The sequence below is a fragment of the Coenobita brevimanus genome, chromosome 4, assembly GCF_032717465.1.
Source record: "Coenobita brevimanus isolate Jiangsu-jjx chromosome 4, ASM3271746v2, whole genome shotgun sequence".
NCBI lineage: Eukaryota > Metazoa > Arthropoda > Malacostraca > Decapoda > Coenobitidae > Coenobita > Coenobita brevimanus.
In genome coordinates this window covers 24,830,507-24,846,812 of record NC_136957.1, presented here as the reverse complement: position 1 = coordinate 24,846,812, position 16,306 = coordinate 24,830,507, and the positions used below count along the sequence as shown (strand labels likewise).

The 16,306-nt window shown below is 39.9% G+C and overlaps 1 protein-coding gene across 1 annotated transcript; it reads right to left on the bottom strand.

Moving 5' to 3' along the window:
• Positions 1 to 6,520: 6,520 nt before the first annotated feature.
• LOC145396172 (uncharacterized) lies at positions 6,521 to 6,865 on the bottom strand. Its single transcript, XM_080269616.1, has one exon. The coding sequence runs from the start codon at positions 6,863 to 6,865 to the stop codon at positions 6,521 to 6,523; it is 345 nt and encodes a 114-aa protein (XP_080125742.1).
• Positions 6,866 to 16,306: the final 9,441 nt, after the last annotated feature.

The window sequence follows — 16,306 nt, the reverse complement described above, 5'->3', positions numbered from 1 at the left end:
GGTATCTTGACTCATCCAGTCTCTGTGTGGGCAGAAATTTAATGTTGAGTAAATACTGGCATTCACCATCATAAATCATCCGGTCTGAGGAACCGTCCCAAAACCAAGATCGTTTATGCGTCATTTTTTGCCCAGTCTCACCGAGGACAGACGACTGTGGAAGGTAAACATGCCAAGACATTGCCTCTAAGTGATCCACAAGATTCACACGGAGTCAAGTTAAATATTCACGATTATATATATATATATATATATATATATATATATATATATATAGATAGATAGATAGATAGATAGATAGATAGATGCAAACGTGAGAACACATGACGAGTAAATACTACTGCATCCTCTTAAATGTCTACCCCCAGTGAGATTGCATCAAGGTCAAGAGGACTGGTATGTGCACAAGCTACTGACTCAGTCAGTGGAAGATCTTACAAACATATGTGTGTGGACAGGTGGCCTGGAGACAATTCTCACATGACCATACCGTTAGGGACTTGCCAAGAGGGGGCAATGTGTGTGAGATATTGATGATAAGATGACCTTAAGGTATTTATTTGGTAGGCACTTGGTGAAATGTAAAAAGTAAAAGAACCACTAGTTCTCAACAGAAAAAGACAAAACTTCACTGTAACACTTTATTTACAAAAAGCTACAATGATACATATGAATATGACTCACTCATGGTGCAAGGAAGCTGCAGGGGAAGGTCTCTCTCTCTCTCTCTCTCTCTCTCTCTCAGCTCAACAGTCAGGAACTCACATTACTGAACTATGTGTGTTTGTGGGTGTGTCCATTTACGACAGTAATGTAACCAACGTCGGGTACAGGGACATGAGAAATGGGCGTAGCTTAGCTAACAGCTAGAGAGGCAAGATGTGGAAATGACAATTACACAAAGATATCGCTCAGTGAAACACACTGCCTATACATAGTCACTTATGAACCAATGACGAATGTTATGAATATAGCTCGTTTCTACTCTGAGTGAATCCGTGACATTACACGCCATCAAAATAAAATTTTTCATGGAAACTTGACATCCCTCGTGAAAAAAACAAACACGGGACTGTCTTGTGGTGCGCATGCGTGAAGGAAGCGAGCAAAATGTTGAATGCCAGTATTTACTCAACATTAAATTTCTGCCCACATAGAAACTGGATGAGTCTAGATACCCACTAGGCGTACTTTACAGTCTGAACAGACAATGTATTAAGAACCAAATTTGCACTAAATGTAGCAGAAATTAAGTAATATAAGGTCACTGGAAGGACGGGTTGCCATCACATGCCATCAGTGATATTTTAATTTCCGTTTATGATAAATATAAACACTTCACGATACGTTATATATACGTGTTCTATTTGTATTATTTATATTTCGGCATATGACATTACCATGATTCACATTTTCACACAACAGTATAGATATTTATCAAAGAAAAATATGCTTTTTAAACAGCGCGGGAAATGTGTTTACTGCAACAGTAGAGCCATCTAGCGGAATATTAACTTTGAAAGCACCCCATTACCCACGTGTCACAAACTTGTCAGCATCGTGTTTCGTCCCTCAAAACACCTCGGGGCAGATCATTAGTGGAGCTACCTTTCCTCTGTCCATCTGCCTGCCAGTCTATCTGCTAGTCTGTCTATCCTATTATATCCTCTCTCTCTCTCTCTCTCTCTCTCTCTCTCTCTCTCTCTCTCTCTCTCCAGCTATCTATCTATCTGTCTCTACCTCTTTCTTTGTGTTTTTTTCCATGTGTCCATCCATTTGTGTATAGGGGTGTTTAACTCATGTTCTTGTTTTCTTGATCAGTCCTTCATACCACCTAGTTGCCTACATATCTCGCTACTTGCCTTTGTATTTGTCTATTTCTTTGTCTTCTGTCTATTTGTTTGTTGGTCTAGCTGCCTGTGTTAATTTAATTAATTACGTATCCATGTATCTGTGTACTTCTTTATCTATCTGCTGGCTGATCTAATTGTGTATCCGTCTATCTACCTGCCTTCCTCTCAAAGGACCTGTGAGAGTGAGGTGAACAGAAGGGCTACTTTTACTACATTCCTACCTGGCTACTTGTCCATTAGTATACCTACTTGTCTATTTGTTTGCCAGTCTGCTTCCAATGTATGCATCAGTCAATTAGCCAATCAATCAGTCAGTGTAAAATCTATGAATCTGTCTTTGTCTATCTATCTACTTATCCATTTATCTGTACAGTCATAAGAAAAACTATCATTACCCTTCAGAGCTATGCAGTATGACACAACGACGAAGTGTTGTGGAATGACGGGACAGGAAAGTTTGTATCGCAAACCCGTCGATGTCGGGTATGAGACACAGATATTAGAATTTGTGCTAGAGGTAATAAAAACTAATTAGATCGTTTGGCCTCTGTGCAAAAAGACAATACGGTTTATCCGGCACCGAATTCATTAAATAAAAATATAACAGAATGGTGTAGAGTCGGCATCACACATGCAGACTGGCAATGAGTATGTGCACCCTTGCCAGACGTATGATAGTACTTCAGCCGATACAAGCCAAGTTAGTAAATTTCAATGAAATTATGATATGTATTGCTTTCTACATATAATAAATGTCGAGTAGAAGGAAAATAATAATACGTGTTCAGTCTCATTGGTTTAATATTTTGTATACCCAACCCCTGCTTCCAAAACAGCATCTAGACGTCTGAAGTATCCATCTGAGGCATTTAACCACTCATCTAAAGCAAACAAATGAACTCGTGCACACCTGCTAGACTATCATTAAGAAAAAAAAAAGTTGATGCCTATAGATTTAATACCCTTAAAAATAAGTTATTTGTTGTATTCTATAGATAATAGGTGTTGAATAACAGGAAAATAATAAACGTGCCGAGCTTCATTATTAATCCCCGCTGGGGTGCTCAGGGATTGTGATATGGCAACACTAGATAGGGGAGGGGCGAACAGCAAGAACCCGCCCACATAGCCCAGCTAACGTTCGTTTGGCATCGAACATTTCTGGGGGTAATGATAGTTTTTCTTATGACTGTACATCTATTTATCAGTTGATCTACCTATCTTTCTATCTATTTTTCTGTCTATCTGTCTTCACAGTAACAGCCAATTAGAGTTAATCTGGAGGTTATAATTATCCTCTTTCTCTTTCTTTTCTAGTCTCTTTATGTTTCTTTTTGGCTTCTTGTCTGTCCATCTGTATTCCAATCGGTTCATCTATCTTTCTATGTCTTAATTTATCTATATTTATCTATTTGTCTATCCGTTTATCTGTTTGTCTGTCTGTCTGTCTACTTATCTACCTGTCCATGCACTTATTTGTCTTTCATCTCACTGATTTTCCATTAATCTATCTAACAGTCCACTTACTTGCCTGTCTGGCTACCTGTCCAATATTTATCTATGTGCTATCTGTCTTCATGGATGTTACCTGCTTTACTCTTTAACAGTCTTGTAACCTACCTACTTACCTACTGATATATCGGTATGGTTAGGCATCATTTTTTTTTTTTTTTTAACCTAACGGTTTAACTATATTTTTATCGGGCACGGATTTAGTGGGGGGGGGGGGTTGGAGCGTACGCCCGCCTTATTTTTGGCAGACTAAGAATTACCTATAATACAATACATCTCTCTTTACCAAAATCTGTGCATTAAATGTCTTTAGTAAACGTTTTCATAGAATCATTGCAGTGGAAAAAGCGACTTGGTAAGTGAATTTTGGGGAATGTGGTAACTAATCACCATGCATTCAAAGTTATGGTAATTCCACTAGGTGTCAAGCCCCCCTCCCCCCGTAACCAGACTGATGGATCCGGCCTTTTCTGTTCATCCGTCTGCCTATAGCCTAACCCACAACACATTCTTTGGAACGACCCTTACTGGGGATGCTTTCCACTGTCACCGATCTCTATACTTACTGGCCTAGCAAGCTGTTTGTCTCTCTGATTATCTTGTTTGTCTATCTTCGCCTCAGTCTCAGTCAAACAATCAGTCAGTCGATCAGTCGGTAATTCAGCCAACCAAAATATGTCTGTATATCTACCTATCAACCTATATTCAATTTCTGGTGCACCTTTCTGTTAAACTATATATCTACCTATCTACCTGCCTACCTATACTGCCTACCATCAGCGATGTCGTCAACGCCTGTAGTGTGGACGTAAATCCTCTGCACAGGATGAACCTCTAGTTGTTACCTTGAGAACTAATATAAAGGCAGTACAAAAAAAGGTGTATCCAGTGCTAAGGGCCTTCATAAATGCAACAGGTGTTGACATCACTGATATGGTGCCAGACATGGTGGAGTTATTTAACTGTCTAGCTGCATACCAGTTTGCTTAACCGCATGTCGACTTGTTTTATATCTTTTTACGTGTTTATATTCTTATGCCTTATTTAAATTTCCGTTTATATATATATATTTTATCCTCTACTTTTCACTTTTCTTCCTGCTTGTCTGTCTGTCATCCTTTCTCCTATAACACCAGCTTCGGAAAGGAAATCCGAGAGACTCTTTCCCTTACTTATTTACAGATTAACTTCCTGATGGTTTGTCTGTTTATAAATCACCTCTTGTTTTCTGCATATTTCTCTCCCCATACTTTATGCAAAATATAAAAAATCAAAGCGTGCAACCTGCAAATTCTCTCCATTCTAAAGAAAGATGAACAACGATGAATCCAGATTTAGGATGCTTTCATTTCCAAATGTCCAGACACATTGCACTTAATGGAGGCCATAGTTAGTAGGCAACATAGAATGTGAAGGACAGTTCCAGAGCTCACTAGCATTTTGCGAAAGATGCCGGAAAGAGTACCAGAGACTTCATGGATTAACAATTTGAACAGAAAGGGAACTAGTCTGGTGATGTGCACGATAGAGAAGAGATGCAACCTGCAGTCAAGAGGTGTTAGAAAGTCAGTGGTAGGAGGAAGGTTACAAAGTACAAAGGAGTTCAAAGGAAAGCAAAAAGCAACAGATAGCAGCAATATTTTCTACCGTCTTAACATTCCTCAGCAGATTTTGTTGGTGTATAACTGTCGTGCAGAAAATGTGCTAGCTTCACTACCGTGCATACATCATGAAAAACGTATCGTATTGGCATGTCAGTTTAGAGTTTACTAATGTTATGACAGGTAATGCCCATTTTGGTCAATGTATTTTAGTATACTCTGTGTACGTAAATAATAAATAGAAAATAAAATGAATTAACACGGACCTCTTTCCAACAATGGTAGAAAAATGTTATGATGACTCACTGGACATTATTTTCCTTCATTCCAAGGTGTGGATGGTGTTGTAAGTCTTTTAGCAAAGTGGAATATGATTCCCAAGGTAGTAATCGTATTTCGAAAGTAATTTTGACAATATCAAAGAAGTGTCGAATTCTCACAGTTCCCGAAAATGGTGAAGACAGAGAGCCATTCCTTCAAAATAATCTGATTGTTGCTAGCTTACGTATGTCTTCTAACTCATCCTTCATCATTCCTCCTGGAAGAGACATTCTTTCTGTGGCTCTGTTCTAAATCCTGTAGTCTTAGGAAAAATATATCGCTATCTCAATGGAGAGCAGTTCTATTTTGACATTATTAAACCATGACTACTGAACAACCCTTTACGGGACTGAGGCGTCTGGCAATAGATAGAAATACAGATAGATAGATAGATAGATAGAATTTCTCTTTGACTGGATTTCTCATTTTCTGTACTACTCCACAGATGCATCAATTATTCGCCATGTATAAACTTGACATTCGCACACTCTGTATGAACACACAAGAAAGTATTTCAGAAAATGTTATAGAAAATAAAAGAAAGTATCTGGTAAGTCAACAGTGTTGCCAAGAAAAGCTCATAACTGATATTATTATTATTATTATTTTTTTTAGCAAAAGCAGCGTCATGAATTCGTCATCCAACTTTGCATAGGCCTCTTTATTACTTCAGTTTATCTTCATAAACCCTTGTGTGGTGTTCGTTTTTGTTACGCAGCCAATGTTTGCGGGTCTGGTGGACCCACCACATTATTGGGTTTTTAAATCAATACAGCCATAACAATTTCTGTAATAATACCAGATGTTTTTACTTTATCTCAAATGCAGACAATAAAGACAGCATATATAGTTAATAATAATATGCTTAGGAGCTCCTGTCCCAGCTTGTGTGAGGTAAAAAAGTTATTGCATGTGATGTTGTGTCCACTGAGTCCTTGTGTCATGTCCAGGACAACTTTCATCCCTTGGTTCTTCTCACGGGCTCCTCCATCTGGCCTCCTTGTATACATTTGCAAGTTCCATGCATATGTTGATGCAGCATCACAGGCAGCCCAGATCTTTATTCCGTATATTGCAGGTTTTGATGGTATGTACTTCCTGAAGAGGCAGCGGCCCCTGAATGGCACCAGCTGCTAATCAACAGTGACATTAGGGCAGGGTAATAAAACGGGGAGGCAGTGCACTCACTTGTCCCACACTGTCTTGATGGCAGCTGGCTTGTCTGCCACCGAGCTAGTCTGTCATCTCGCGGTTATCAAAGCGGATAATCCTGGAAATAATGTGAAAATTTTCCAGAGACATTGTGGCACGGAAAAGTTCTCTGCCAGTTTCTGCAACCCACAGGGATTCTGTGGATTCCCCTTTAGATCTGAAAACTCCAGCAAGGATAAGAAGCCCAAAGTATGCTCGTAAATGGGTTTGGTCCATCTCCTTCCACTCCTCTCCAAAAACACGCCTTCCCTCTATTTTAGTGCAATCCAGAATGATTTTCTGGATGTCATCCGGGATGAAAAGTTCAAAAGAAGACTCGCTATCCTGCACGTGAGCAACTGCCATCCGTGTTGGCCCTGGATGCATCTTTATCACATTGGCAGCCCTGCAGGGTGGCTCTTTCTTTGGGCAAGGATACCATTCAATTTCATCATTTTTTGACATCCATATTTCTCCACTTGCTGGCTGCTGGTGGGCTGTCTGGTGACTGGCTGGTCCTCTGGCTGGTCCTGCAGTGGGCTGCTGATGGGCTGATCTTCTGGCTGGATGCTGATGAACTGGTCTTGTGGCTGGCTGCTGACAAGCTGGTCCTGTGGCTGGCTGCTGACGAGCTGGTCCTGTGGCTGGCTGCTGACGAGCTGGTCCTGTGGCTGACTGTTGCGGGGGGCTTGAAGCTGGTTGCTGACGGGCTCATTTTGGAACTGGCTCAAGGTCAGTTTCATCCTCTTCTTCAAACTCACTGTCAGACTCTGAATTGACAGAAATGCGATCTTCAAATTCTGAAAATATCTTCCCATTTTTTATCTTCCCAAGCTTCTATCTCTTCGAAAATCATCTCTAACGCCTTCTGCACAGAGACCCTTTTTGCTATCTTGATCGACTGCAATGCAGAGCCACACAAGCTAAGCTATTTATTTGTTGTGTTCCACCCCCAATCTGCAGGTGGGAGAGAGTGTACGAAAATACAGAATGGTTCCAGCAAGACAGAGGGTAAAATGTGCGGGAATGTGGGAGCAGACAGGTTTCGGTGCTTGAAATGTAACAATGTTGTAACCGTGTGTGTGAATAGTAGGAGCAGAGAAAAAACTCATGCACACACACACACACACACACTAACAGCAGGCCATGTAGGAGAAGGATAGAGTGAAGGGACACAGCATCTCTACACTTTTATTACCCTCGGGTCCAATGGACACGAACATCACGTGTAATATAAACGTGTAGGAGGGGTGTACAGTGTGAAGTCATTGAAAATGTGTTATTTTATATGTTCTTCACTGAAAATGAGCCAAGGCCAAGGAGTCTGAAGTTGAAATAATAATAAATTGCATCATTTTTCCTTTGGTAAACATTGGAAACGGGTCCCACAAACCCGAACACCACACAAGGGTTAAAATGTAGCATTGTTTGTCGAAATTCAGTAAAATTTTCTGGAAAAGAGGAAATTTTCTGAAATACGAGTAAGTGAAAGCAGTATGAATTGTGAGATGAATCATCATTCACAAACGAACACTTGCCATGAAAATTCACGAAACTATTTGAGAGAGAGAGAGAGAGAGAGAGAGAGATGATTGAAAAGAAAAGAAAGGAACCATACTCTGCACTATATTAACTTTTATCGAAAATTAACATTTTTTAACAATCTTGCACTGTAGCGGCACTATTCATGAGAGTAATGAGAGCAAATTCAGTAATTCAATGATGAACGTGTGTAACTGGGAATGCGAAGCTACAGTAGATAGCTATGCAGGTTACTTACAAAAGCTATTATTTTATTACCATTTACCCCATTCCTCGAAACAGACTATGTTCCATGTGTTGCCAACTGCACCGTTTTTTTTTTTTTTCGTGTGACTGGGAACACAGGCCAATAATTTTATAACTGTTACAGCTAATATAATTCAAACGGTGTATTGTGAATTGCTTACCAGTTACTAGATTGTAATCTTTTTTTTTTTTTTTTCCAAATGCAGTTGGTGTGAGGTAAGGTAAAGGAGAACTAATAGAAAGCATACCCAATGGGCTGGGCCACACACTTATTCATTGACGATTCAGGGTCCACGGAATCCTAGCTCCACTCCAAAGGTTCACATTTCCACACGTACTTTAATAATCACCTATCAGTCAGCGATTGTCATGTAACAAAAAAAAAAAAAAAAAAAAAAATGGTATCCACATTCTAGTCATGTACTTGTCTATGCAGAATTCATTGTCACCTCAATCCTTTGTCAGTTCTTCACAGCCTTGGCCTGAACCGTCCCCTGCATCCTTTACACTCACTCACATAATTATACAATTTTCACCACGCTATTTATACCTATTGTCTCCATATGACCATGCTATTTAAACATGCTTTCTTCAAAGGTGCTATCCACGGATTTCTTACTCCACACCTTTCGTGAATAGAAGTACTTTTTGTCCTTTCCACTGTACGTGATCCACACACGATTCTCAATTACGCCATTCCCACTGCACTAACTCTGCTTTCTCACATTCGTGCCACAGCAGCGTCTCACACCAGTATTATAATGTGGATACGAACACTTTTATGCTATACATTAGCAGTTGCCCAGCTCCAATATCTGTTTCTTATCAAGGCACCACCCACTTTCCTTCCCTGCGCCACTCTACATTCCACTTTATTTGCATATTTACCTCTTCCTTCTGTCACTACACCCACGTACTTAAACTATCTCACCAATTCACGTCTCTTGCTATTCACCAGAGCTATTTAAAGGGAAACACTTTATCTCGCAACAACCATTACTTCACTCTTATCTGCAGTGTATTAGCCTTCAAGACACGGACCTCGCGGACATCGACAAATCTATGCACCAGTCAGCAAAGTTCCTGTTCACTGAAAGGTAACAACACAACATCATCTGCAGCCATCATATTTTAAATGCTCCGCCCTTTACCATTCATTATTTTCATCTCCATCTCTCTCCACGATCCGAGTTTTGAGCTTTCATAAATCAGTCCATATAAATGTTGAACAGCCATAGGAGTATCCCACATATTTATCTCACTTGAACGCTGATGTTAAGCACTTACTTGGACACCCACCAACTCATATATAACTTTCACTATCATCATAAGTACTCTTATAAGCATTCAGCAGCTTTCCCTACATATCATATATATGCAAACCCTTCCATAACACCTCTTTATTTGTTGAAAGCATCCAGCAGAGCCATAGACGACATGCATACCTCACAGTTCTTTCCATAAGCTTTCCACAATATCTGCCACATTCTTAATACCTGATCTGAGCCACTTTATCACTTCTTTAAAAACCTTATTCGTCAATCACCACTCATTCTGACATATCCCGATTTTTTTTCCCATACGTTTCTAAGAACACTCAAGAGGCCAAGGTCACAATGATTTTTACACACATTTCACTCTGCTTTATATTTGTGCAGAATTACAATCACGGCCTTTTTCCACTTGACCGGCACAGTTTTACTCATCCAAGCTTTCTTACATATCTCAGACAAAAGCTGCATTCAACTTTCATCACAACATTTAATCATCTCTGATTATACCTCATCAACAAGTGATGCTTTTGGTTTTAATTTTTTTTCACAGCATTCTTTGCTTATGTCAGTGTCACATTTTCCGGCGCCACTGCTCTCCTCTCACCATTCTCCTTAATCAACCTTTCAAAATACTCTTTTCATGGCTCTTTTCTTGTAATATCCCATACTGTCATGTTTTTCAAGAATTTTATGCTCGTGAATCACATCCCTCGTAGTTTGCTTTTGACAAGTTAAACAGCTTTAACTCCTCTAGGCAGTCATCGGATGTTTTGTTCTTCAGTTTGAGTATCATTTTTCTATTCTTAACTATAGTCCCTCTTTTTTTGTTGTTTAAAAGAAAGCTGAAGTGAAGGTACAAAAAGAGGGAAAGAAACCCTTGTAGGACAGTTTGACAAAAAAAGAGTTATATCAGACTCTGTTAAAGGCCACTGAGTTGTCTAGCTGAATAGCTAAGGTATCACCAAGTTCAAGAAACACAATGGACAAAAATATGAGGGAACTGCAAGAAGATGACCATTGGAGCATCCATGACCGAATCCATTCTGGCGATCAAAAAGAAGTTTATGACAGAAAAGGTACCTCAAAATCTTCACGTTGAGGTTTTATATACCTATATCTATATCTATCTATCTATCTATCTATCTACCAATCTATCTATACAATTCAAATATAACTGAATATAGCATTTGGCCAATACCCAGAGGATTTGGAACTATCACTCGTCTTCGGGACAGGATGAATCTGAGTAACCTTATAGCAAGAAGGAAAGGTGGAGGTTGGTAAAAACAGTGAGAGAATTTTCCTATGACATCCATAAGCACGGAAGCAAAGTTTTTGAGGCGCGCCTTTATAGTACTCGGGCCACTGAGGGCAAAAAGTTTATGTTTAGAATTTTTTATGACAGGCATGAAAATGTGAGGGAGAGAGTATGTAGAAATAGAAACGAAACCACCTAAAGTAGAATTACAGGAGAAAGTGTGAGCATAGTGATCAGCTTTATCAAAGGAAGAAACAGCAAGAGAGATTTGAATGGGGATAAAAGGAAAGAGGAAAACGTAAAGAGGTGTGAAAGAATTCAGTCAAGTTGCCAGAAGATAGTGGAAAGATTTAAACCGGAATGTTCAAGGCATAAAGTGTCGAAGACTAGTCTTGGGCACGATTCCAAGCAGTAACATCAGGTGCACTTGATTCAGGGTTAGCTTGGTACCGCTATTCTTTGAAAGCCATTTCAATGTTGCAGTCAGCTTTAGAACATTGGATGAAGCGCTGTTAAGTCAAGGCTTCTTGGAATTAGACAGTAGGAGAAAACAGGATATGCTTCTTGCCCAGGCTCATCCTAATCCTCTCGTCCATGGAAGCAATAATTATTTCAGGGAAAGCGAAAGAAGTACTTCTTGAGTGCCTCCTAATCCACAGCAGCAAAATGCTAAAGATGCCTCAGTTTGGCTTTGCTGGGACAGAAGAATATGTTACTAAAATAATATTGTGATCAGAGATATAACCATATAGGCAGGTATTTTTTGAGGAAGAGTAAGGAGTTCGCTCAAACAATATTCTAAATTGCCCTAATTTCCTGGTCATTACCAATATAATAAGCTTAGTACACGAACATATGAGTACATATAAAAAATATGTGTACTGTAGTTTCTGCGGAATAAATTTTTTGCTTCAAATATTATCTTCACATTGTTATTAAAATAATGATAACTGATGGTATGTAATTAATATGACTCAAAATAAAGCAAAAATAATTAAATCAGTTTACCCTCATGCATTAGAAAGAATATCCTCATAATAATTCGAGGATTCTAATAGCTCTAATCATATATCCATTTAAAGATATCAGTACATCAGAAGGATCCATGCTGAACAGTCAGCTTTTGGCCTGACAAATGACACATTTCCAGGTCCAGAGGGGGCTGCAGTCCCCAAGCCCCCCCCCCCCTGCCTCGTATGCCTATAAACACAAAAGGTCATCCAAAAAAAAATATCAAGAGAATCAGATGATGAGTTACTTGCAAGAAAAACAGCCTGGTATGTTGACACGCCATTAAAAATGTCAAGGATATGGGTTACCTGCCGGACAAGATAGTGCAAGTCATTACGGATGGAACTTAGGTGCCGGACAAGTTAGTGCAAGTCATTACGGATGGAACTTAGGTGCCGGACAAGTTAGTGCAAGTCATTACGGATGGAACTTAGGTGCCGGACAAGTTAGTGCAAGTCATTACGGATGGAACTTAGGTGCCGGACAAGTTAGTGCAAGTCATTACGGATGGAACTTAGGTGCCGGACAAGTTAGTGCAAGTCATTACGGATGGAACTTAGGTGCCGGACAAGTTAGTGCAAGTCATTACGGATGGAACTTAGGTGCCGGACAAGTTAGTGCAAGTCATTACAGATGGAACTTAGGTGCCGGACAAGTTAGCGCAAGTCACAACGGATGGAACTTAGGTGCCGGACAAGTTAGTGCAAATCATTACGGATGGAACTTAGGTGCCGGACAAGTTACTGCAAGACATTACGGATGGACTAGATGTTGGCTTGTGCATCAGACGGATCAGTAAAATGAGAGAAGAACCAAAGCTGATAATACCAGGGCCGGGTCTTGGCACAAGCAATACAAACGACCACTTAAGAGGGCTCCCTTTGTCTGAAGGCGCCTGCCTTCCAAAAGAAGAACTGTTTTATATTTTACAGTATCAGAAATTCAGGAACAAATTAAAATATAGCTGAAAAAAAAAAAATCTCTCGGGTCTGGTTATACGCATAACCAAAACTAAGGTAACAGGGAGGAATAATTACGAATTAATAATAGAAAAAGCCGCTGAAGTAGACTGTATTTTGCTCCTGATTCCTTTGGCTTAAATAATACTTAAAATAGGTTCATTATACAGAACACTTTAAAATGTCTGCTCCCAATCTTCCGGTGTCAAACCAGCTGAGGGTCTTGAACTACAGCGCTCCTTGGGAACTACACATAACAGAGGAGAGCCCACCTCCTCACCAGTGGTGTGTGTGTGTGTGTGTGTGTGTGTGTGTGTGTGTGTGTGTGTGTGTGTGTGTGTGTGTGTGTGACCTACTACATAAAATGTATCTAAACCCTGTGGAGTCAAAAGTGCGTCATCTCAGTAGTTCTGCTCCCACCAACTTACTTCAGGCTCCCATTCTCCGCTATAACATTACATCTCTCTCTCTCTCTCTCTCTCTCTCTCCCCCCCTTCGAACAGGTTGTCTGTCAGTCTATAAGTGTGGCTGTCAGTTAGTCTACGTATCTATCTGTCTATTTGTCGGTCTGTATGTGAGATGTGGATCCGTAGATATACCATCACGACTTCAGGTTTTCCTTAAAGACTCCGTATTGCTACTGGATGCTTTATTGGGAGCTTAGCTGTGTCACACCCACAGAGTCTAGTTGATATCTATCTCTCAAACAGTCTTTCAGGGTAAAGGTAGAGTTTCCTTTGTGTGTGTTGTCCAGTGTTATGACTACTTTGTGTACACCGAACTGCCTCCTCAGCAGATTTGGTAAGAAGGCAGCTGGCACTGTCGGTTCATGACTGTCTACCAGCATTTTATTCCTGACAAATAAGCAACAAGCATCCGCATGCTTACACTTGTCTCCTCTCCGGAGAAAAAGATGTCTCCCGACATGTTATATATGTAGAGATTAGAAGACAAATAGTAAGATAATACTGATACTCTAAGTAAATAAGAAAATGATATGACAATGTACTATACCAATAGTAAGACCATACTAATTACCATGGAGAATATTTAACTAAATTAATGTACATATATAAGAGAATGATACAACACTGGTATCTGTCACAGTGATGAACATGAAGCGGTGCCAAGGCACAGTAAACCCATCCCCGGCAGTCATTTTAGTGCTGACGTATAAACACAGCAGGACATCTAGTCAAAGATGTCACATATCAAACTTAGAGTTAATCGGGTGAAAATTGACGAGTTTGTGTCCATTTGATATTTTAGGCCCGACCCACCTGATATTGATCCCCCCCACCGCTAACTGGGGGGTGACCCCCCCCCTGATGTAATGAAGCTTGTTATAGGATGCACATTTGAAAGATGCATCTTTAGGTTTTGGCTTCTTGTCGATATGACGAATTTGAAAGGAGTTATGGCGAAAAACGATTTTTTTTACTTTTTTTTTTTTTTTTTTTACATTTTGGGGGCCTAGAGCCTGGGCCTTGGCCTAATTTGGCCCAAAATTTTATCAGGTGATCAGAAGGTAATAGTCCATCATCCCTGTTATTTTGGTCAAAATCTCACCAGTATATTTCGCGTAAATTTGTTGACAGCCAGACAGACAGACAAACAAACAGACAAACCGAGAAACAGTACCCGTCCCCGAGCCCCTCCGGGGCGGGGACGGGTAATAATTAAATTACATTAATATTACAACTAGTTGTACGCGAACCACAAAGGTATCGCGAGAGAAGAAGGTCTTGTAACAACTAAATGTTCACATAATTAGTCGAGTATCCAAACGTCCCCACAAAAATCAACACTGTATTGTGGAGGGGGCCGTTGGCTTACCCATTTCATCACACTCCCACTCAGATCTCTCCAGCTTCAGCGTCAGGTTGAAATTTCTTCTCGTCACTTTCACATTTTACAAGTTTCACTGTTTTCCTTGTTTCATGTTGTAACCTAATTTCATGGAGTGGGTGTTTCGTTATTATACGTTTAACACTGCAATGGACAAAAATCGCCATGAATAAAACAATCCTCTTACGGTGAATGCAATAAGTGGATACACGTATAAAATGAGAGCTGATAATAAAAAAATGAAGGAAGTGAGATATCTGGACTACAGCTTTCTCACAAGGAACAGCTTTCATGGGGAAGATACTAAAGGAAAACACAGGACAAGGATGAAGCGTTTGAACAGAGGACGAACATGAATGGAAGAGAGCAGACGAGACATATGGTAGTGAGACAGAAGAAAGAATTTCGAGTACACAAATGCAGTGTATTTTATTATATTGTAAGACTGTACTTTTCCAAGCCTGAGAAGGGCATAATAGAGTCCGTATAAAGAGAGTCATTGTGATGTAGAGGGAAGAGAATTAGTTGGAAGAGATCAAGGATGACTTTAGAATGAACAGGACTATGGGCCATGATAGTCGTGGAAAGGAAGGTAACTTCCAGTACAGGATTGTACAATTCTAGACTAGAGAAAAGAAACATAGAATTATGGTTAAAGTTAGTGCGACTCCATTGTAAAATTAAGCGAGGATCTGACATCGGGATAAGGTATATGGCAGCATGACAAATGACGAATTCTCTACTTCCAACATAAATTATAGGAAGGTGATGTACAGTATTTCTGTAATAACATTTTTCTAATAATTTCATTTCATATTTGAAACGAAGAGTATATAACAAATGTTCAATCAGAGCTATGACGCACGGTTGTGAGACCTAGAAACTAACAAAATCGATGGAAAATAAACTAATCCGTTCTCAGAGAGAAATGGAAAGGTCAGTTTTGGGAATATCATTAATAGACAGGAAAAGATCAACTTGGGTGAGAGAACAAACTAAAGTCAAAGACATTACAGAAATTATAAAGGACAGAAAAGGAGGTGGGCAGGCCATGTAGCAAGAATAAGGGATAACCGATGGAGCAAGAGGCTGGCTAACTGGACACCAAGGAATTGTAAGCATAGCAGAAAAAGGCCAGACAGCAGTTTGAGAGATGAAATAGAGAAATCTGCAGGTAAAAAAACGTGGCAGAGATTGGCTCAGTCAAGGAAGTCGTGGAGACGGTTGAGGGACGCCTTTGCTCATCAGTGGACTTGTAATGGTTGATGATGATGATAATGATGATGATTATGGTGATGATGATGACTATCTAGTAACACAGGTGACTTTTCCCACTAACATTACTTCTCCCCGGGGTTTACCAGTTGCCCCCTGGGTGACGGACCCCATTTCTATCCGTATCACCTAGAGATGAACCATGGACAGCTAGTGTCATCAAGCTGCCTACTCTCTTCACAACATCTTACTCATAAAAGGAATCCGGATTAATGTCCAGACCTGCTGAATGGAACGGACACAAGGAACATAGGAGCAAGTTGCTGAGAGAAGATTTTGTCTGTACTCATTAACATGTAGAGGAGAAGGTGATGAAGGGGAAGTAAGGGCATAAGGAGGAGGGGAAGGAGAAGAAGAAGAAAATAAAGAAGATGCATTATTTTCCTGATTACCCTCCCACTCGAAGTACCTGGAA